The sequence below is a fragment of the Saccostrea echinata genome, unplaced genomic scaffold, assembly GCF_033153115.1.
Source record: "Saccostrea echinata isolate AGI-Se365-2 ecotype Australia unplaced genomic scaffold, CSIRO_AGI_Sech_v1 ptg000028l, whole genome shotgun sequence".
In the NCBI taxonomy this organism is placed as follows: Eukaryota; Metazoa; Mollusca; class Bivalvia; order Ostreida; family Ostreidae; genus Saccostrea; species Saccostrea echinata.
In genome coordinates, this window is record NW_026889777.1 from 5,422,292 (window position 1) to 5,446,104 (window position 23,813).

Here is a 23,813-nt window from a genome sequence, read left to right on the forward strand (position 1 = left end):
TCAGCTAAATCTTAGACTGGACCCAAAACACCAATAGAACATGAACATATGGAGAAATTTCTGAAATGAAATACAATCAAACCTCATTATCTCGAACTCAATGGGACTTTGAGATATCTAAGGGTTTGAGATAGTGAGGGTAAAATACTTAGAGAACTAGGGATTAATGGGACTTCAAAATCACTTTGACATATCCATGGAATTCAAGATATCGGTGTTCAAGATTCGAACGTTCAATTGTTACAGTATATGACTCACCATAAAGGGCTAAACTATCAAGGTCCCCCCCAAGGGACTGGGAGAATTTTAACACAAATACAGCAAAACCAATAGAATTTATGCAAGAAGCAGATCAGGTAAATGATATTCCAAAAATCTCTTCTATTCCTACATGGTTCACTTTTTATTTCTTTAATGATTATTAATTGTAGTTTTCCAGGCAATTCACTACAGGTAAAATGAGTATATCATTGATGTATCCATAAAATCTCCTGAAGAGTTAATAAATTGACATGGTCAAGTTGGTCTACTTAAAACCTTTAAACCGATCTTAAAATCATGCCATCCAACATTTTTAACTAGTTTTTAACCTGCACTTGTATATACTGCACATGTTGTCACACCTAGCATAAGATGAAGTGCAATAATACTCACGTTGAGGTGATGTATTTATTAGACGAAAGGTAAACACGAGAGATTTGTCCAAACATTTTCATTTCATTAATCAATATCTCTGAATAAAATTAATGGTGAAGCTGTTGAAGAATTAGAGAGGGAGGGGAGTGGGGGAGAGGGTGAAGACGGGGGGAGAAGGGTACCACCCTGTCCACTGGCTCACACAAAAGATTCTAGTTTCTCAAACATAACACACACTGCAAAAAATATTTTGGCAAAAAATGAATTAATTTCATCCATACTGCTTTTACAAATACCATACACATGCATAATGTATATATAGGTACAGATGGACCAATTAATAGGCCTAGGAAGACAACACAATTCTGAGTTGCAATAAACGGTCCATAATAATTTTATTATCCTGAAGAATCTGAATTTTAGAAGTGGAATATATTAACTTCAGGCAAACTTCTTGTGTTTTCCCATTAAAAGACAACACCATTTACTGACATGCTCTGGACCAATCAGACTGATTGTATTATTCTGAAGGAAAATAATATCAGTAGATATTTGGAATATGTGAATCGTGGGTATCAGCAACTCAGTGGTTAGAGTAATGCAGGGGTCTCCGGTTAACTGGTCCAGCCATAAATTTTCTCCTTTCCTGTATCATATCTAACATGTCTAATATGATCTAGTGTAAAGAGTTTTAATACCACTCACTGGCATGAAAGCTGAAAACAAAAACTTAAAATATGTATACAGGGTGCGAAAAAAGCACTCATCTACTCATCTTAAACAAGTGGAAATTGACTGAGGGCAAGTGGATGTCATACCCTGCTTGTCCTTGGTGACAAGTAAAATTTTTGGTGTGATAATTTTTATTCTGTTTGTATATAAGTGTGATATTGCCAAGAAAATGAAACAAAAGATTTCAGTGCTTTCAGATTTAACAAGAGGCTTAGACACTGAATTAAAACAAATATCTTATGCACATCAGAAACAGTTTGAGAAGAAATCTAAAACAAGCTTTAATCTTTTTTTTATTACTTGGCAAAAAAGCATGCAGTTGAATTCGAAGCTTTATAAGGGATGAATAAAAAATCCTGATACGGACAAGTGGGGATGATTTTATACTCATCCCTGGGACAAGTGGTCACTGATTTTTTTCCTCATCCTGGTATATTTAAAACAGTTTGTGCACAGACTATTTGAATATGTTCAGTAAATCTGCAAAACTGGTAAGTTTTTAAAGGAACCCTCAACAGTCACATACATGTGTATAGATCTATCTGTCAACCGCTTCCTTATCCACTTGCTTTTCTATCCAAATCTATTTAATTTCTGCTACCCAAGTCTTCTCTATCTCTTCAAATATGATTCAAGTTAATGGGAGAGGAGAAAAATCTGATGGACCAGACAGGGATTCGAATCCAGGCCCCCTGAATCTCCAGTCAGGTGTTCTACCAACTAAGCTATCTGGCCACCAGCAATTGAACCCATCTGACTGTCATACCAGCTATTCCTGAAAAGTACTTGCATTGTGCTTTCATTAATAAGTAGGCCTACTGCATTGAACGTTAAAAATGGAACGGGGGAAAAAGGGTGGTCAAGGCCATTCTACATTCAACATGATTAACCATGGACTGCATGCTATCCAGTCTGCCTAAAGACTGAATTCATTAATATCTAAAAAGGTTATCTCATTGCTCTTTTTCACAACAATAAAAAAGTTCGCATTTTTGAGTACTCAGGCACATATGTATGTGATAACAATGATTTACTTTAACCTGTCTCGGGCCAATCCCAACACACTCATGACAATGGACAGAGGATGTCAATATTCATCATTTTCACATTAAGCTAAATAAGTATATTTGTCCTTAATATATCAAATAAGAAATTGCAGGAATCTCAGACAAACTTACACTCTTCTACAGATCATAAAGCAGATCTTGGTGACACCCTCTGCCGAACAATCTTTCAATGTTGATAAACAAATATATTTTCCGTCTTCCGAGCCCGATCATAATTTTTGGATCGGCATCTAACACAGTTGAAACATATGTGTACATTAGGTAAAATCACTTGATGTACATGTAGGTGTCAAATGTAGATTATTTCTCTTTCATCTAAATGATGTACTCTTACTTCAGTCAAAAAAAATATATTGTTGTACACTTTTTATGTGTACATGTATAAAAAAAAAAATAAAAAGAATTTCACAATTTTAACAGGAATAGAAAAAAATTAAAAATCAACGCACTATATTGGAAAGCCCCATACCAATACCTCTGATACATGTAGGAATAAACCCCCACCCCACCCTCTCCCCAAAAGGTGCAACATATAAATACACATGTAATATATAGATACTACCTTTTTTTGTTTATAAGAGGTACAGTATGACTGTATATAGCTATGATAATAAATACAGGATTGAGTTTTTAATTTAATTTTAAAAATATTCATTTGAAGGGTTTTTTTCCCGTCGATTAATGGTTATAATCATGCAGTTACATGTTATGTTATAACCATCTCCAAAACGTTTTATTGAAAATATCGTATGCATTCTCATTAAAAATTTACAGATAAGCCATGTCACATTATCAAGAATTTTATAATATGTTCGGTTAAAAGATGGGGAAAATATTATCCTATCCTTGTTTGCTTTCTTTTTTATGTCATTAAAATGGTAACAATAAGGGCAATTGGACTTCATACCTTGAGTATTAACAATAAAATCAATGAATTTAATTTTTGTTATATTATAAATTTAATTTCATTTGTTAAAAATTGATGTAAAATGTCTGTGCTTCAAATAGTGCCATTACTTCAGAAACATACACTTTGGTAACAGAGTGGACAAAAGTTGTATCAGGAAGGGAAAATTATCCTTATAAAGCTGGTATTTTTTATATACCTATTTTGGTTTTATCATTTGTTTTACCTATATTAATGAAAATATTTTAGTTATGCAACAGCATGAAGTATCTATAATCAGAGACGTACATGTATACATGTAATAGACTCTCTTATACGTCTCTGCTACAATAAAAAAAAATAATTAACTGATACACATTTTGACAGCAATTTACAATTAAATTTGGTATCAGGATGGACATAAATTTCTTTCAGTGTCTTGAGTTTACCAGATTTAGCAATATCATGATTTTATCTAACACGTTTTTCTCTTTTCTAAGCCATCTGAGTTAGAAAAAGTCTTGTTTTTGTCTTAATTCTTGATTTCTTTGTCCATCTTGTTAGTTTTGTCCTTCCTGTTACCCCGAGTCCTTCCTGTTACCCCGAGTCCTTCCTGTTACCCTGAGTCCTTACTGTTACCGGTACAAATTCATACTTTAATTTGCTTTGGCAAAGCACCTGTATAATCAAATTACTGTAACTGTTTACTTTAATCACCAAAATAATGTACAAGTATGTTTTTTCTCAGTTATAAACATTCTGCCATAAGGTTGTCATGAAAAGAAACCCATAGATTTTTCTTCTGCTTCGTACATGGTAGGTTGTCATGCTTTCAAACACTCATATTGGATAAATGTCAAGCATCCTGGCATTCAATGATACATTTTCAATTTTTTAACATTATACGAAAGATTAATTGAAGAAAATTTGAAAGAAAGAATTTTTCAACTCTTTTGATAAAAGTGACAGGAAGGACATGAAATTTTGAATGACAAAGATAAAATGTCAATAAAATATGGAATTCCATATACGACAGCCAACTGCTTACTGCCAACTGCTCACTGCTTACTGCCAACTGCCACACATATTTGAATAAATTTTCATATTTATATTGATATTTATGTGAATTTTCATAAAACCAGGCGCGGATCCAGGATTTATTTTACAGGAGGGGTCCACCCCAGTAAAAAAAAAATCCAACCCAGAAATTTCTTGACAAAAAGCAAAAACAAAAACGTAAACTCCTTTCCTAAACGTAAAAAACCTCTTTCGGGGGTGGGGGGGGGGGTGGGGGGAGGGGTTGACATCTTATGCTTTATATCTATGACTTTTCATATCAACTTAACACGGATCCACGTTTTCTAGGGGGGGGGGGGGGAGGGGTCCAAGGTCATCGTGGCTTTTAGTTGGTTTAGTATATACATTAAATAACTCTACAAATTCCAGGGGGTGGTCCGGACACCCACCCACCCCCTCCCACCGACCCCCCCCCCTCTAGATCCATGTATGTAAAACATAACTTGTTGAGAAAACAAAAAGATATAGATCTTTAATTTGAGAAAATATTTCACTATAGAAATTAACGGAAAATAGAAATTTATTTTCAAAACATTTTCCCCGCGAAACAACAGATCCTTTTTCAGTTTTATTCATTCCAAAGGTTTTGTTGTCTCACGGAGGGGGGGGGGGGTGTTTTTGAAGATTAAAAACAGGAAAATAGTCATTTTATTACCAATTTCAAATGAGATAACAAATAAAAAATGTACTTTATCACTTTATCAATCTCATATGTTAAATTTTACATAAGTTAAAACATACGGTGAGATTTAAGAGTCATTTATCCATTTTCATTTTCATGAGTATTTGAAAATGGTGATGTTTTCAACCTGATTTCAATTGATAAAATTTTCTACCCCCTTATGAAAGGAGTTGTAAATAAGAGCAATTAACTTTTTGTCACTGGTTTTTAAAATTAGTACTTAATACTAATGAACTTTTCTTTGCATTCAAACAAGTTTTTATGTCCAAATTGCCAATTATATGAAATTTATGAATTAAATAGACGGAAAATGTAGGCGGGAATCGAGAGTTAGTGTGCGTAGTTCTTACAATAATAATAAAATTTGTTGGATTTAGGAATTTTTAAACTGTCAAGGCGAGGAAGGAGTAAATCGGAAGAAGGAGTATTTTCTCTTAAAAAAAACAAAACATTTAATTTCTGTATTTCGCTGCAGGCAAATAATTTGATAGCTTTTTTTGATGCGGGTAAAGGGGGGGGGGGGGTCACATACGACAAAAGAACAATGTGTATTTATAATAGAAATATTACTGAAAGTTAAAATAACAAATAACTTTTGCCTAGTTTAAAATATCGAGTAATATCTTTCGGGATTTTCTTTTTACCCTAGGACTTTAAAGTTAGAATTTCCAATTTTAAAGTTGGAATTACCAACTTTAAAGTTGGAATTACCAACTTTAAAGTTGGAAAAGCCAACTTTAAAGTTGAAATTATCAATTTTAAAGTTGGAAAAGCCAACTTTAAAGTTGGAATTTCCAACTTTAAAGTTGGAATCACCAATTTTAAAAAAAAATTACGTGGCACTAATACGCTTCCGTAAGGGAGAACTACTGTATATAGAATATGTTGGAAATTTAGTGGTTACGCCCCTCCCCCAACCACCACCACCACGAATGTTTTTTACAGATCTAACAGATCAAACATTAGCCATTAAAACGATTTACATAAGACACATGTAAAAATTCCCACACATAGGTACTTTTCCTAGGGTAAAAAGAAAATCCCGAAAGATATTACTCGATATTTTAAACTAGGCAAAAGTTATTTGTTATTATATCTTTCAGTAATATTTCTATTACAAATACACATACCAACAAATGTTACTCAAGACCCTTTTAAAAGTTTGTTCTTTTGCCGTATGTGACCCCCCCCCCCCCCCTTTTACCCGCATCAAAAAAAAGCTATCAAATTATTTGCCTGCAGCGAAATACGAAAATTAAATGTTTTATTTTTAAGAGGAAACACCCCCTTCTTCCGATTTACTCCTTCCTCGCCTTTACAGTTTAAAAATTCCTAAATCCAACAAATTTTATTATTATTGTAAGAACTACGCACACTAACTCTCGATTCCCGCCTACATTTTTCATCAATTTAATTCAATATAAATGGCAATTTGGACATAAAAACTTGTTTGAATGCAAAGGAAAGTTCATTAGTATTATGTACTAATTTTAAAAACCAGTGACAAAAAGTTAATTGCTCTTATTTACAACTCCTTTCATAAGGGGGTAGAAAATTTTATCAATTGTAATCAGGCTGAAAACATCACCATTTTCAAATACTCATGAAAATGAAAATGGATAAATGACTCTTAAATCTCACCGTATGTTTTAACTTATGTAAAATTTAACATATGAGATTGATAAAGTGATAAAGTACATTTTTTATTTGTGATCTCATGCATTTAAAATTTGTAATATAAAATGACTATTTTCCTGTTTTTAATCTTTAAACACGTGCCCCCCCCCCCCCCCCGTGAGACAACAAAACCTTTGGAATGAATAAAAACTGAAAGAAAGGATCTGTTGTTTCGCGGGGGAGATGTTTTGAAAATAAATTTCCATTTTCCGTTAATTTCTATAGTGAAATATTTTTTTTCAAATTAAAGATTTATATCGTTGGGAGAGGGGGGTCCGGACCACCCCCTGGAATTTGTAGAGTTATTTAATGTATAGACCTATACTAAACCAACTAAAAGTGACCTTGCCCCCCCCCCCCCCCCAGAAAACGCGGATCCGTGTTAAGTTGATATGAAAAGTCATAGATATGAAGCATAAGATGTCAACCTCCCCCCTCCTGGATCCGCGCCTGGTTTTATGGAAATTCACATAAATATCAATATAAATATGAAAATTTATTCAAATATGTGTGGCAGTTGGCAGTAAGCAGTGAACAGTTGGCAGTAAGCAGTGAGCAGTTGGCAGTAAGCAGTTGGCTGTCGTATATGGAATTCCATAATAAAAAAATATGTTTTTTTGTTTTTTTTTGTTTTTTGTTTTTTGGTTTTTTTTTGGCAAAGTGATGGATTTTTGTAGTTCAATACTGTATTATTCAAATAAAGTTGAAAAAAAAAATCGTAGCAAACCATTTTTGTTTTTCAAAAGATATGTCATTCAAAAGCTGGACATTTTTTGAAAATGACCCACAAGTAAAATTGTTTGAAAGAGGGAAAGTGTTCGAAGTATACAAAAAAAAATGTAGGAATAGACTGTGTCGAACAGAAGCCATTACTACTACTTTTTTGAGTGGGCACTTCATACATTCATACAACTTTTAATTATGTTGTCGAGTAGTTCATTTTCTCGGTGAAGAGCTCGAGTTTAATTACAGTTCGTTGTATGCTTTGTAAGCAGTATTCAGTACCACAGTAAACTAGAGGTACTGTGAGCACTGTGCTCACAAAATGATACTCCTCCCCCCCTCCCCCCGCTCCCATATGAATAAAATTTGGAAACCCCAGATATCCGTCCGATCAGTACATAGAACAGGAGGGGCACAATGCCACTATGTAATAAAGAATCGGCGAAAGTCTCATTAAATTTTATTGAGTGGTATAAGAAGAGTTGGCGATAAAAGATGAGTAACCCAAAGTGTTACGGACGTACAGACGTACTGTTTTCCCCTATGCAGAAACCTTTTTACAAATGGAAACAGCCATTAATCAAAAGTAAGGATGGTTTTAAAGAAAAGCACTTTAAATTACTTTATATATAATTATTGTAAGTATGCATTGTTATTATTATAAACTTCTGAACATCAAATGACTTGTATTTCCTTTTAAAGGTGAAATTGGACACAGTTGCCATTTGCTTTAGAAGTCCTTAAGAAGTTATTTTGTTCTTGATAACGAGAACAATAAGTGCATGCATAACGTAACAGGAAATGGACCAGTTGTACTGGGAAAACAATGGAACGTTGTTCATTGATGTTGGATCAGACACCTACATGCATTTACTAAGTTCGATCTTTTAACTTTTATTCTTTACTACCTATCATTACTAGAAATATCAACATTGACTGATTATATGGTTGTATGTTGTTTTTTTGTTTAAGTGGTCAATTTTGCAGCCCTATTTAAGCTATTTTCACGCTAGCTAAAGGAATATCCTGTTTCCCACCCCAGCCCCATCAAGTCCCTGTCTACTAAGACCCGTCTTCAGATCTTTTGCCTCACTGAAGAAGTGCGTGATTTTATATATTAATCAAAGTGTAATATATTAGTGTACAACGTTTTATTAATTAAAAATCGGATCAAAAGTGTAGGAGGTTTGAAATAATTTCACAGAAAGTTCTATTAGTTTAATAATCATTGCAACAAACCAAAAGCCGATACATAGAATTATTTATGCATCTTGTATGCTTTTTTTTGGACAAAAACTATAGAAAAATGTTACAAAGACACAGGCAAACAGCTAGTCTAATGGATGACAGACACCTTACCATTGCATTTAAAGCTGAATTGGTTGTCGACCAATAGAGCTGAATCTTAAAAAAATAGAGTTGATATGACTATATAATTCCATATATGACAGCCAATTGCTTAGCATCTGAAAACTGCTCACTGCATGTCACTGCTTGTAGATAGTATTGCATTTCAACTTACAAATGTAAAATGGAGTGGATCCAGGAAAGGAAAAAAGGGGTATTTCCTGATGAAAAAAAACTGAACCCCAGTTTTCCTGAGAAGCAAAGTAACCTACAGGCTATTTTGACGGGGAAAAGGGGGAGGGGGCTATTTAGGATAGAAAAAAATGGGAAAACAGAAAATCCATCTCTCGATTTTCTATATGTGTAGGGAAGGCCATTCATAAGTCGGGTTGGTGGGGTCGTTTACGTTAGGATCCTGAGCAACCCTATCCGATAAATGTTATACATTGTATTAGAAACACAACGGAAAAATCACACATATTGCTATGGCCCATGGGTATCATGGGTATATAATGACGTGAAATCTTTTAGCCTTTTATTTTCCAATACTGTTTCAAAATCACAAAAGCCCCTGGGAAACAATTTAAGTGAAAGGGCGGGGGGGGGAGGGGGGACAACCCAACAATAATCCCATAACAAGCAAAAACAATGAGCACCAGACGTTATAAATGAGGGGGCACAACCGTAAATAATCTTTGTTTTCTGTTGTATAGTAAATATGTTGGCAAAATTATGGGGATGTGGATGGAGGGGTGGGGGGGGGGGCTCTTTGAACCAAACCAAAATTTACAAATTTATAAAGGTTATGGATAATTGAGAAAACAGTAGGTCATGAATGTCTGAATTTGGTTTGAACATATTTTATTGTAGTTTCTAATTACAAAGGGATTGGGCACAAGTTCTAAAAACTTATTACGCCCTCTCCCTACATGTAAATTACAAAAATTAAATTATATTAAATTTGGTCACAGTTAAATATGTACATTCAAAATATTCAATATTAGTGAAAATTACAAATCAATGCATTTTAAAAAATCATACATATAATTTTGTATATACATGTATATATAAATAAATATATTTATAATAATACTAATACTAACATGTAAATCTGCCAGAATGTTTAATAAAAGTTTGAACAATACAGAAAAGACGTTCATTCTCCACAGCACTCAATGAATCTATCCCCATAATAAAACATGTGTATCTAAAATGTGAATTTTATCAAATAATAAAAATTTATCAAGAAATTCCTTTCTGGCTTCTTTATACTTTGGACATATAAAAAAAAATGATACGAATCTTCTTTTTTGCCACATGAGCATAAAGGACTTGAGATTAAATTACATCTGTAAAGGTCAATATTTAATGCACAATTATGTCGAAGTCTGGTCTGGAGAACATTCAGTCGCCTGTTACCATATTCAAAGTATGATGGTGGGGCAGATGTTTTAATACTTATTTTAGATTTAAAATTTGACAACAATTGTAAGTTTCTATTTTCAAGTGGTAATGAGTTCCATTCTTTAACTACAGTAGGAATAAACGATGACTTATAAGTCTGTAATCTAGATAATCTGGTACTAAATTATTATGCATTTTAAAAAATGTCTTTAACCTTGCTGTCTGTCTTCTACAACTAAGTGGTTCCCATCCCGTTTCGAAGTAAAGTGAATCTTTAGAGGCTATAGTTGTTAAACCTGTGACAATTCGTGCAGCATAAAGTTGCAATTTTTCTAGTTTATCGTTATCATTGTTTTGACAGCAGCCCCACACCACAGAAGCATATTCAAGTTGTGGTCTTATAAATGACGTATACATAAGGGAGAGAGATTTTCGATTCATTTTAAATTGTAATTTTTTTAATAGAGCCAATTTTCTGTAGGCACTAGCCAGTAAATTTTCAATTGTGATGACCAACTAGCATCATGAGAAAATAATACTCCAAGGTGTTTCTGCTCAGTGAAAAAGTCCAGTTGACATTGTTGAAAGAGAAGCTTAGGATATTCAGTATTTTTCTTTGTGCTAAAAATTATTGCTTTAGTTTTAGAGGTGTTGAATTTCATTAACCATTTTTTTTACCAAAGTTCCAGTGCATTAAGGAGGGATTCTTCTCATAAGAACACTTATTTCTTATATTTAAAAATCAATGAAATTTTCACAGAATCAAGAAGACAATATCACTAAGTGATGGTATCAGTTGGATTAAATTTGACCGTTTTATATTAGAGGCAAGGCCAAGTCAAGGTCAGTACCTTTTCCCTGGACATTAAGAATAAAAAAAAATACTGTTGCCAATTATGCAATGCCTACTTCCATTTCAATAAATTAAAGGGTTTTTTCTTTTTGCATAAAGAGATATTACCATATTGGGTCTATAAAATGATATTACCAAATTGACATAAATAATTTAACTAAAATGGATATTGGCTAATCCGAATTTTCTCTACTTTTCTTTAAATTTTAAGATATTTTAGTTATTTTTATATGCTTCCTATATTTAAATTTTTCTTAATTTCACCTATGGTAAAGGTGTCACATAAATATACAAAATGATATAAAAACAAAAAGTTTTGACCGTTTACTAAGAAAGAAAAAACACTTTTTACCAGTTTTTGGCTCAAATCTCAACTTAGATTGGAAGCTTTTAAAAGCTAGCATAATTGTAGTTTGTTTGGAAAATCATATTTATTTGATATATTTTAAAACTTTAGTTCCTTAACATTAATTTAACTTACGTTAAAAATGTTCTCCAAGTCTTTGATTGTGTAAAAATTATAATTAAATTCATTGTTCTATAATTTTTTTGAGAGGCAGAAAAGAAGATATTTTCATACGCCGCCATTCCGCCAAAAATATAGTCCCTGATAGATTTCAAACTCAGTTTACCATTTCTATTTAAAGTTGTGCAATTGTGATGAGGAAAGACAAATATGATCTTTTAAATCTCTTGCATCTAAATATATACAACATGTAAGCAAATATACTTTGAATATTTCATCTAGTCAGAAACCAGACAAGAATCCCTCCTTAAGATCTTTCAATAATTTTCATATTTTGAGACGAATGCTGCAAAGAATTGTCATCTGCAAATAGTCTACATAAAGTGATCATATTGTCAGCAACATCAACGTCTGAATTTGATGAAGCTACAACAGTTACTATACGTATTTGAAAATTCTGCATGCAGACAAGTGAATTTTTGTTATTAAAACAATGCCCAAATTGGCTATTAAGTGGAAATAAAACGGTCTATTGAACGTCTTATTAATTATGCATATAAATTATAATTTGTGCATCACAATCGATACAAAATGTTGTTAATTTTCATTTGTGTAAAATATCGCTTGACGCTAAATCCCCCGTGGAAAATGGTTAATTTGTATAGTTTCGTTATAAATAGGATCCAGAACTACATACATCTTTTCAGCTCCTTTACCATCCAATCCTGCTAATTCAGGACATGTGATTATTTACATGTGTACCTATGAATTTTGAATTTTGAAAAAAATGTTCGATACAAATTTTCTACATAATATGTGCTTTAATAGAGAAAAACTTTTGTGAGGATAAGCCGTGAAATACTCTCAGAATGCATCCTCTATTTTTAAAAAAAAATTATCAGGAGAGGTTACCTTCCTCGCCCTCCCAATTGAGCATCTTTGTCCCAACCCCCTCTTTCAAACTCAGTTTGCGGAGGCGCCTCTGGATCCGCCTCTGACTCCCTCTAAGCTATATCATTAAGAAACTTTTTTTTGTTTTTGTTTTTGTTTTTGTTTTTTTTTTTGGTTTTTGTTTGTTTGTTTGTTGTTGGTTTCTTTCTTCTTCTTTTTTTAATATAATCACTTGAAATAATCAAATGACCGTGAATCAAATCGACTACACATGCTCGATGAGGATTGAAGTATGATGCATATTTTGATAAAATTAAAATACTGCAGGAGAATCATCGTCAGATCAAGAAGGATGATTTAAATGTCGATCTGATAATCTATCTATACGATGGTTAGCAACATGTGTGTGAAATTTAACACCAACTGTCAAGTGTCATCAGTATACTCTCGAGTGTCCGTTCAATATTTTTTTTTTTCATGAGGTGTTTGGAAATATTTGTATACATGATGAGGAAATTATTCGAACAATTAATTTTAAAAATCTTTGTATGTGTTATCCATTGAATCCTTATTTGTTAGTACGAAATTGTTCTCATTTTTTGATTGATTTTTCATTAATATTGCAATATATATATGATTTGATTTTTTGTACGATTCTCTCTCCCAACTATCAATACCTAAAAGAATCAACATTTCTAAATTGTTTCTGGCGGAAAAATCTTTCTAATACATGTACATGTTAAGATTGTTTCCTATATATATATATATATATATATATATATATATATATATATATATATATATATATATATATATATATATATATAATGCAGGAATAAAATACATATTTATATAAACATTCTACAAAATGCATTTATTTATAGTTTGGGAAAAAATTTGATTATGACAAGGTCAGACCGCCGTACTATAAGTTGAGGACTCTTAGCTGTCGTGCATGCATGGCTTTGTACTGATCCTTAACGAAGAACCAAGTGGATCATGATTAAGCCAGATGTGAACAGTCAATTTTCGTAATAAAGGTAAGCATGTTTACTATATAAAGCAATTTTAATGTTTACTGGTACATACGTACGTCTTTACTTTCACAAATTCAAAAATCATCTCAAGATGCAGCTACCAATTTGAATTTAATAAAATCTTAAATAATTCTTATTACTGTAAGCAAAAAATGGAGAAAGTATTGTTAAGATATTTTTTCTGTGCATGCACTGTTTAGTAAAAATAATTAATATCTGAAATCTAAGGTGGGAGGAATTATTTAATAATCTTTTCCGTGACATAATATTCAGACACCAATCCAATATGCACCTTTTTGACACCTAAATTCTTGTTATTGTTTGACCTTAGGGAAGCCACCTTCACACGTCAAGGCATCAGTGACATTGTGTACGAAAAATCTCTTTCATACCTGTATAGTAATTAAATAGTTACTGATATTTATGTTAAATACACTTTGGGAAAAAAAATCGGAATTATATATGGGTTGATTTTCATTAACTTTTTGCTTCTTATCTAAACTGGGACATATGTCTTAAGTTACTCTTCGCATTATTAATGAAAGGTTTTATTACATGAATATTTATTGTGTTTGCGCATAATAAAGGCGACGCTCACACATCGTCACTATAACATCGTCACTGAAGAGTCACTGTGGTTTCGCTATGTGTAGGTGTGCGCTCCTGTTTGCCTGGGCGCCAACATGCACATCGTTTTCTGCGCGAGAGTCAGAAAGAGTTAAAATATATTAAAAAACAAACAAACGAAAACGAACATTTAAAGCAATATGAGCTGCATTTTTTTGTTGCAAAATTGTAATTAACTATCTCAATGACAGAAAAAAGAACGTTTATAAACTTATGTAGTAATATTTGCCACGGAAGACTATTTATTTGATTGAAGCCATATTACATTATTGTCGTCCTGTACAATATTGATTTCTTATATAATACTATATATTTGATTGTACAGAAACCTTTATCTGAAACAATTTGATACTTTATTTCTGTCTAATTGATCAAAAAGTTTTAAATTACATATAAATTTATCATAGTAACACATTTTAACAGCAAAATAAAATTCTCAAAAATGCAGCTCATATAGGTTTAAAACGAAATGACTGATATCATACTCGTTGAAAATAAAAGTCGTGTTACATTCAACAAAAACATTGATTAAATATCTTTTGTTTATAGATTTCTGAACTACTGACAGCCGGGAAAATGCAATATTTATACGCAGATGGAGCTTTTAAGCTACATGTATCTTGTTTCCAATTTAAACTCGAGAACCGGGGGGGGGGGTCCCTATAGCCCAAATCTCATCTAGGTTTTCATATAAAAAGGACCCCTATAGCTATGTACATGCAACATCTAGGTGTTTGCATCAAATGACCTCTATAGCTACGCACCTGCCTCATCTACATGTATGTGTTCATATCATATGACCGCTATAGCTATGTACCTGCCTCATATCAAATGAATCATAAAGCTACGCACCTACTATTCTATGTGTACTTATCATGTGACCCCTATATAGCTTCGTACCTGCCTTAATTAGATGATCCCTATAGATACGCACTTGCTTAACTAAGTGGTTTTTATTTAGTTTAACCTCCATAGCTGTTTCCTGCCTCATCTAGGTGTTCATATCAAATGACACCTATATAGCTAAGTACCTGGATTAAAAGAAAAAGGAGAGACAGTGGTTTGTCCTTCATCTTCACTAAGGATGGATGGTTCAAAGCATACATAAACTTTTATTGGTTTTGGATCCTTCCCCTTCCAGGCTTTACGTTAACAGAGTCCGCAACATCATTTCAAACTAAGAATAAATGCCTATGTAAGAAGTATTTAATATGAATGGTTAACCCTCAGTAAATCATCTTTTGAGCTGATGCCTATGTACTTACATGTACAAGGGCGGATCCAGGAATTTTTCTAAGGGGGGGGGGGGTTCCATATCCACTCCAAAAATCAACTCGGAAAATTTTCTTTTTAAATAAATTTGGGGGATTGGTTCAACGATCCATTTATCAGATATATCCTTTAAAGCTAGTGAATCATATTGCGTAGATGAAATGATGGTAATATAATCTCCTTCAGTTGGCATTCAATAAAGTATTGCCACATGTTACAAATCCCTTTTCATTGGGTTTGTTTTCTAAATAAAGAGTCGAGGTGGATTTTATTTCTGAAGTCTAAATATGATAAAATTATCTCACGTACACAAAACCAGCCACATATAAATTTGATGGATATAAATAAAAATGTCAGACATTTTACTGTACTTTAGAAATTGTCCTGTCAGCAAATGGTAATTTTATTCAAATAAATATTGATAGAATTGAAAAATAAAGTTAATATTAGATTTGGTGTTGAGTTGCATGTTGAAAAATTAAAAAGGTAGTTTTGTTGTCCCTTGCTATAGGAGAAAACATTAAATGATTTTTTTAGACAACCTCTTCTCCTTTTTTGTTTACATGGCCATAAATTCTACAAAATTTATTAACATGCTATAAGTTAGGGGGGAAATGCTGCATTTCTATTATTAAGGACTTGAGCATTTGCAATATCAAATGAAGTGATTTATACATTTATTGATTTCATTTACATCAGGAAAAAGAGGCCTCAATTATTGAAACCCCTCTACCCGCCCTGTCAACCCATGCATGATTTTCAAAATTCGGCTTCTTGAAATTAATTATACTTTTATAACCTCCTCCTCTATTCCCCCGCAACAAAACTACCAAATAGTTGTGTGTTTTTTCCTCGTCAACATTTTTTAGAAGTTAGGTATGGATCCTGGATCCGCCCTTTGTTTCTGTTGTCATTATACCCGCGCCCTTGGATATGTTGGATCGGCTCCTGTTACTTTGCAGTTATACCTACTGGAGATGGCCAGTCATCCTCTAATGGTATATCATATCTTTAGCGCATTTTATATCATTAGTATTTACTACACTCAAAGGTGTAGCCATTAAACATATGTACTAGTATCTCACATAGACTGTGTTCGGTTCCTTCAAGATTTTGTGAAGTTTAATGCAGGCATATACATTGCAGAATCTTATAGTGGTAAACTCATTCGAACACTGGCGGGTAGGTCAGTGACATAGATTTGAATCTTGTCAATAGGTTTTTTTTTCATTATCGAATATTTCAAGCAAAATTTTTGTCCTATTTTGAATGCAAAAAACAAATGCTGGCACGCCAATAATGATGAATGATTGACAATTTATTTTCAAAAAGGGCACCGCAAAGTGGAGCATCCCTTCGCAAAGGAACACATCGATCCCTGTAAAATTTATTACTTGCGTAACTTCCGTTACGCACGCATGCAAACCCCCCCCCCCACACACACACACACAAACAAGAGCGTAACTATACCCCATCCAACTTCTTGCGAGTGGATGAAAAGAACTTTGAATAGGGGAGGAGCACAAGCCTGGCTGTTCCGTCCAATTTAGCTACGCCCTCACAATTGGAACGAAAAAAAAAATACGCGCCTGGCACAATAAATAACTCCCACTTCACCTTAATTTAAGCATTTAGACAACCTTATTAAGAGAAAATATATATCGGCCTTTGCTTTGAGAAAGATTCTTTTGAAGACATTTATACTGATTTATATCTAGTTACTTTTCAGTTACTAGTATAAAATATGGTACAGAAAAATTTAAAAATAAAATGTGCATGCTTTCAATACCATACATAAAAATCCTCGAGCAGGTGCTTGTTTAACATCACTGAAAACTATACATATACTATCCGTGTAGTATAAGTGACAAACATTCAAACCACTTTACATCAATACTTTTCCTGCTTTGCACGTGTAGAAATATGATAGAATGAATGTAAGCACTCAAATCACGTTATCAGGTTATGTCCTCTAAACCCGGTAACTAAAAAATGGAGAACCCAGATTAAATACTAAGACAAATAGGGCTGATATCACGTGATCAATATTAAGAATTCATTTCGATGATAAGAGGAAATCTAAATCGATATCCATGTTTTCAATTTGACTTTGGACTTAAACAGTGGACAATGTAACAACGAATTTAATTTTCCATTCAACATTTTCTGAAATATAATTGTAAATTTATCATGGAGACCGAATATATAATTTTTTTTAATGTGTAAAGGTAAGTGAATTTTGCTTTTTTATATTTAGAATTAAAGTTTTAAAATATCTATTTCTTAATGTTAAAAATTTAGACTTTTTCGCATTCATTTCTTTTTAAGATTTTTTTTTTTCATTTCCTTCTATTTTTTTAACGTGAAATTATCACTAGCCTGATTTGCGTTTGTTTCTTTTTTTACCCTTAATTTCGAAGTTAACATGAATTTTGTGCCTATGCAGTACAAATGAAATAAGAAGCTTAAGATAAGGAACAGTAATCAAACTGCTGAAACAATAAAAAATGTAAGCAGAGCTTCACGGACCTCTGAAGGTATCAGAAATGGGATCAGGTGCAGTGGAGAAGTAAGCATGCCGCCGAGTGCTCTTTGCCATAATTGGGTAAACAGAGAAATCAAAGTAACATATTTTTAATTTTTTAAAAGGGTATGTACATTGATTTCTGGTTGGATTGATAGAGAGGACTCTGGAAAGGGGGGGGGGTTGTCTTTCGGATAAAATTTTCGTAACATCTTAAAATCAGTTTGTGAACCAAGCAAAAGAAGCCAAGTCGATCCCCTCCCCTTTCTTTGACGCTTTCTATGCCATTTGCAACAACTTAAATTCAACAGGGCATCTTTAGTCGAAGATCAAACAGTACAGAAAAATATTCATAGCGAAAAGCAAGGAAACAAACAAACAACTATGCCATAAAACACGTTCATAAACCCCAAGCAGCTTTTTATAGGTCTTTTTTTTTTGCACACGCATCAAGTGGTCAAGTGTTTATTTCGGTGATTGTACTGATGTCTTAATGTTTACCTCTAGAGCCTTTATCACTGCGATAACAGTATCAGAAACCTATTGAAGTGAAGCACTCTGATAACAGTCGTTCTTAGTCCAGACAATTGGCCGCTTTAGATATTAATATATTCATTCGCTGATAAACTTACCATTTGTAGATTAATTTCAAGTAAAAGTTTTGTTTTTGTGAGATTTTTATTGTTTAATCATGTCTTTGCTGACTCACACGTCCATATCATTGTCAAGATGGAGAGTTTATAAGAGCTAGGAAGTATAAGTTAACGATTATATCAACACAGGAAATATCTTAAAATACACGGAATTTATCGCCGTTTGCCGACGCAAAAAGCAGATTTAGTTTCCTTTTTTTTTAATATGCACACATTCTTTTTTCTTCGGACTTTGAGGAAATAGTATAGAGTTTTAAATATTGTATGTATATGTTTTTTCCTCCATTTTTTGACATAGGATAAAAGTAAAATAATTGTTCAAAGACAATGACATAAGTACCGTTATTGGTGAACAGGAAAAATTAAATGCAAACTAAGTTTTCAATTAATTCACGTAAACCTAATAAAATGTAATGTTTAGAATACTTGTGTGGTAGTGTAAGAAACACGGTATCCTACTAGATTTGGTTAGTGGGTTAACCCTTTATCTCGATTGGATGACCACTGGACTAGCATGCCAGCACTCTCTACCATCGGCTCATACATTCACCTCTGTTGTTGGCTCACGTATATCACAATAATAAGCACGAGAAAAAGTGCGTTTGTTTTAATTCATTATAATTGAATGTCTGAGCTAACGATAGTCCTTAAAGATAGATATTTACTAAATAGATGTAAAACTATTAGTTTAATTTGAAATAATCCTTGAAATGTTATGTTTTTTACGTTATGTCAAAAATCTTGACGCGAGCCCATTCCAGAGGTGTCTGAGAGAGGAACGAACGACAACTCTGCATAGGAGACTGGCATGCCAGAGGTATCGGGTTCCAATCTAAGCGAAAACACAAACCTGTCTCTGTTACACTTGAATTGATTACATTTGAGAAATGGCAGTGGATTTCCTTTTTTCCCTTTTAGATCTAAGACAAAATCACTCTTACTGCATAAAAAGAACTCTTTACTGCACATAGAGGTTCTTAACTAAAAACTCATTAGTTTTAATCCCTGAGTCATTTGGATGTTTTACCCTTGCTTTGTTGGTTGTATTCAGACCAAACTTTGGAATCCTGATGCTAGTGACCTTGAGATATGCTACATACATGTATAAATTTACAATGTTGCCCAAGTCATCAAGTCCAATATCACCTGTTAATGAGATACTGAATGCTAGGTCAGACCATAACATATATTATATATCGAAGAAACATTTAAAAGGTAGTAGCACTATATCGTTGCCATCAACTAAGATATGTAATGGTCTTGATGTGATATCGTATATTCAAGCAAGCAATAGGGCAAGGAAATTGTATGCTTACATATACATTCTTGTCCCCGTAATTCTGACCTTGTTACATGTATTAATTTGTAGAAGTTGAAGATGTTTTAATTTTTTTTCGCAATAGAATCTAGTTGAATGGAGTGTCAATATCTTGATTCTTTAAAATTCAAACATTTAGGATTTGTAACCAGAGATACAGGCGCGTATGTCATGATTTAGAATTTAAAAAAAAAAATATGATGTTCAGGACTCTTACAATGGTATATAAAGGAGATTTACTTATCACGAGGAGGATTAAAGTGTTTTTAACCTTTTTGCCACAATACCCCCTTTCCCCTCCTTGTTACTGGAGAATCAATTTTTTTATATCATGAAAAGGAGTGTAGGAATAATTTAATTAAGCGTATATACATTCACTTAGTGAAGTGGATCAAAGTATTCCGTATGAAGTCTGTCTTACTAACTCCGACTCTTATTTTCACTGTTTGTCACTGTCAGCGAGATTTTCTTGATTTTCATTTTTTTTTTGAATAAATTTGTTTATTTTCCTGATTTAAAAATTGACGCTAAATTTAAATGATATTGAAATTCTCAACCCCATCCATTTCCAAACTTAGAGAAGATAACCATTCATAATTATGAATGCACATTCTACTTTCTGCATTTAAAATTAAACAATCTTCTATACACACATTATATAATTTACACGGATTACTGAGGGTACAAGTTCACCTGTATTATGTGCCTGAATTATTTCAATTGCTTGTATCCATAAAAACCTGATTCTTAACAGGTATGCAAATATCATGACTAGTCGTATACAACATATATGGCATGCTGCGGGGTCTTCTTTTAAAAAGCGCCTGAAAGATTTAAACTCCGTAACTGCATGTGTATTTTTTTTTGCGACGTCTTGTCAAGTCCATATTGTTCACCTGAAGCGGATATCAGCAATTACAATGTAGCTCTTCATGGGAGGCTCGAAATATTAGATATGGTGATAGCTCATTTTAAATTCTATACGAACATTCATTTTACAGACTCAGTATACAAAGAAAAATAATTCCTTTCAAAACAAATAATCCCAAATCTCAGATTAAAAAAAAACAAACAATAAAATGTTTTAAATTTTGTTGAATACAGGGAAACTGCTCCAAACAATAACATATTTGTTCAGTAAAGAAAGACACGGAAATACCTATACTTCTTTTTTGTTAATATTCTTTTCTTCTTAGGCACAGTTATGATATTTAACAGAGTATTATCAATGAAACATAATTATAAACAATATAGATATTGTACATAGATAGTTGACTGACTTATTACAATACTGTATACCTGCCATATATACTCCCTGATAACGAGCTATCTCCCCAAAATGGCGTAATAGCCTTAATGGCTTGGTCTGTAGATTTTTGATACGGACTGAAACATCGCCCTGATGTCAACCTTGGCTTCAAACATTTTCTTCCTATTTTCAGTATCTATTAAATAATTTTACCTAATGTTGGTATTCCTAATATAGATCCTTTTTACTGGTTGTTAAATAAAAAAAAAACCATTTAAAATAAATTAGAATAGCAAAAAATTGAGGAAAAAAAAGAAAAGAAAATGTAAAAGATTGAAGACTTGGTCTAGCCTTTAATGCCAGGCCAGAAATTACATTATACCTTTTGTCTTCCAGATAATACAAAAATGGCTATGAATGAATTAAATGTCTTTCATTCATTGCGGACGTTTTTCCCCAAAGGAATAGATACTAAATTTTTAACCACATGCAAATTTTGTGTTTTTCAGATTGCAGCAACTCTGAGATTCTATAATGGCGAATTATCAAAAGATAAAACGTTTCCTGTACCTCCTTTGTTTCTGCATCGGGACTTCATGGTACATCGTGCTAAAATATTACTATGATAATGTGGAAATTACATATTATAATGCAAAATCACATCTGGCTTGTGTTTTGCCCGAGAATTTAAATCCATTTGATCCAGGTGTGATGGGGTTTATTTGGGATGTATCACCTATAAAATGTGCTAATTGGCCATCTCTTGTTTATGTCGATTCTCAAGGACTTTTACAGAAGAACAATACAGCGATGTTTAATTATGCCAAATCACGTGATTTGGCCTGTACATATCAAATTGTGACTAGGAAAAAAGGAGACATGGAAGTAATTATGGAATCGGAAGTGACGTTTACATCTGGCGACTATGTTCCGTCTGATTTCTTTTACGTTGTGTGTAAAAGTGCAGACGGAAAAATTGTATATAGTAATATGCATCATAGTATCAATAATAGGAATACATTACGAAAGAAAAAAATGATAAATTATGAGGAAGAAAAATTTAATATTTTTATTTATGGTATTGATGCAGTATCTAGACTGCATGCGGAAAGGAAATTGAAAAAGACAATGAAATACCTGAAAAATAATATTGGAGCTTATATATTTGAAGGATATACGAAAATTGGTGGAAATACTTTCCCTAACATAGCACCACTTTTGACGGGTAAAGCCATATATGAACTTCCAAGCACGAAGGATTTTCTTGATGATTTTCCTTTCCTCTGGAAAAATTTCTCAAAACGAGGTTATGCAACATTTCATGCTGAAGATTGGCCAGAAATTTCAACTTTTAACTCCGGTTTAAAAGGATTTAATGAACAACCTGTAGACCACTACATTCGACCCATGTTTCTTGCATTCGACAAAGTATCATTTTACAAAAATAAATTAGACCAAGCACATATGTATCTTGCCGATAAGGGTATTCGAATCGGCAACCAAGGAGGTCTTTGTTTTGGCAATAAACCAAAGTTTAGAATCATCATTGATTATTACAAACAATTCATTGAACGGTATGGAGACAGGCTTAAGTTTGGTTTAAGCTGGAATAATGAACTCTGCCACGATTACCTCAATAATCTTCAACTTGGAGACGATGATATTTTTCAATTCGTACACTGGATGCATACAACAGGTAGACTGAATAACTCGGTATTTATTTTCCTAAGTGACCATGGATACTTAATGAATGAGATTCAGAATACTTTTGTGGGTAGATTTGAAGCACGTATGCCCCTTCTTGCTATATCCATACCCCCTGTTCTGAAGGATAGATATCCACATATTCATGACAATTTGCTGAAGAATACAAAGCGGTTAATAACAGTGTATGATATTCATGAATTTTTGAAAAATGTTTTGCTCAGTAATTTTTTGCCAAAAAAGAATAAGTTTACAAACGTTTTACCACGAGGAATTAGTCTTTTTCAGGAAATTCCCAAAACTAGATCTTGTAAAAGTGCTTATATTCCGGAACATTTTTGTCCGTGCTATTCTTCTCAGGAAGTGGAAGCTAGTGATCCTACTGTTCGAGAAATGGCCCTTTTTATTACTTCTAGACTGAATAAAAAATTACAGCACCTTGTACCAAAGTGTGCTGAGTTAAAATTGAAAAAGGTTAATAACGCCTCAGTTGTTGACTCAAATCTCGTCAAGACTCCCTCGAGATTTACATTACGTAATCTCATGTATCGTTCTGATATTGACGGCAGACTTCAACAGAGATTTATTATTTCTTTAACAACAATCCCTGGAAACGCAAAATTTGAATCGACGGTGGAGAGAGATGATTCCGGTCATATGACAATTTTAGATGACGTCATCACTAGAACAAACATGTACAAAAACCAGTCTTCATGTATAAAAGAGAGGCTTATGAAGCCATTTTGTTATTGCTCTAGTCAATAATTTTATAGCACACATAAATGTATTATATTTATCACATACAACGGATATAGCTCATAGGATATATTAATTTTTCATATCCACGTGCACAACTGTGACGTCAAAGTTTTTTTTTTCGTGAAATTGATGTCAAATCTTGTAGATTTACATATTATATAAAACAGTGTTAAACATGAAATAGCTAATAGATGTGTAACACATGTGATAAAATGAATCCCTCATGGTT

General features: G+C 32.9%; 1 protein-coding gene across 1 annotated transcript; it reads left to right on the top strand.

Moving 5' to 3' along the window:
• Positions 1 to 13,399: 13,399 nt before the first annotated feature.
• On the top strand, positions 13,400 to 23,813 carry LOC133194062 (uncharacterized). The gene is made up of 2 exons (XM_061329996.1): positions 13,400 to 13,481; positions 21,631 to 23,813. The coding sequence occupies exon 2, from the start codon at positions 21,656 to 21,658 to the stop codon at positions 23,588 to 23,590; it is 1,935 nt and encodes a 644-aa protein (XP_061185980.1). The 5' UTR covers positions 13,400 to 13,481; positions 21,631 to 21,655; the 3' UTR covers positions 23,591 to 23,813.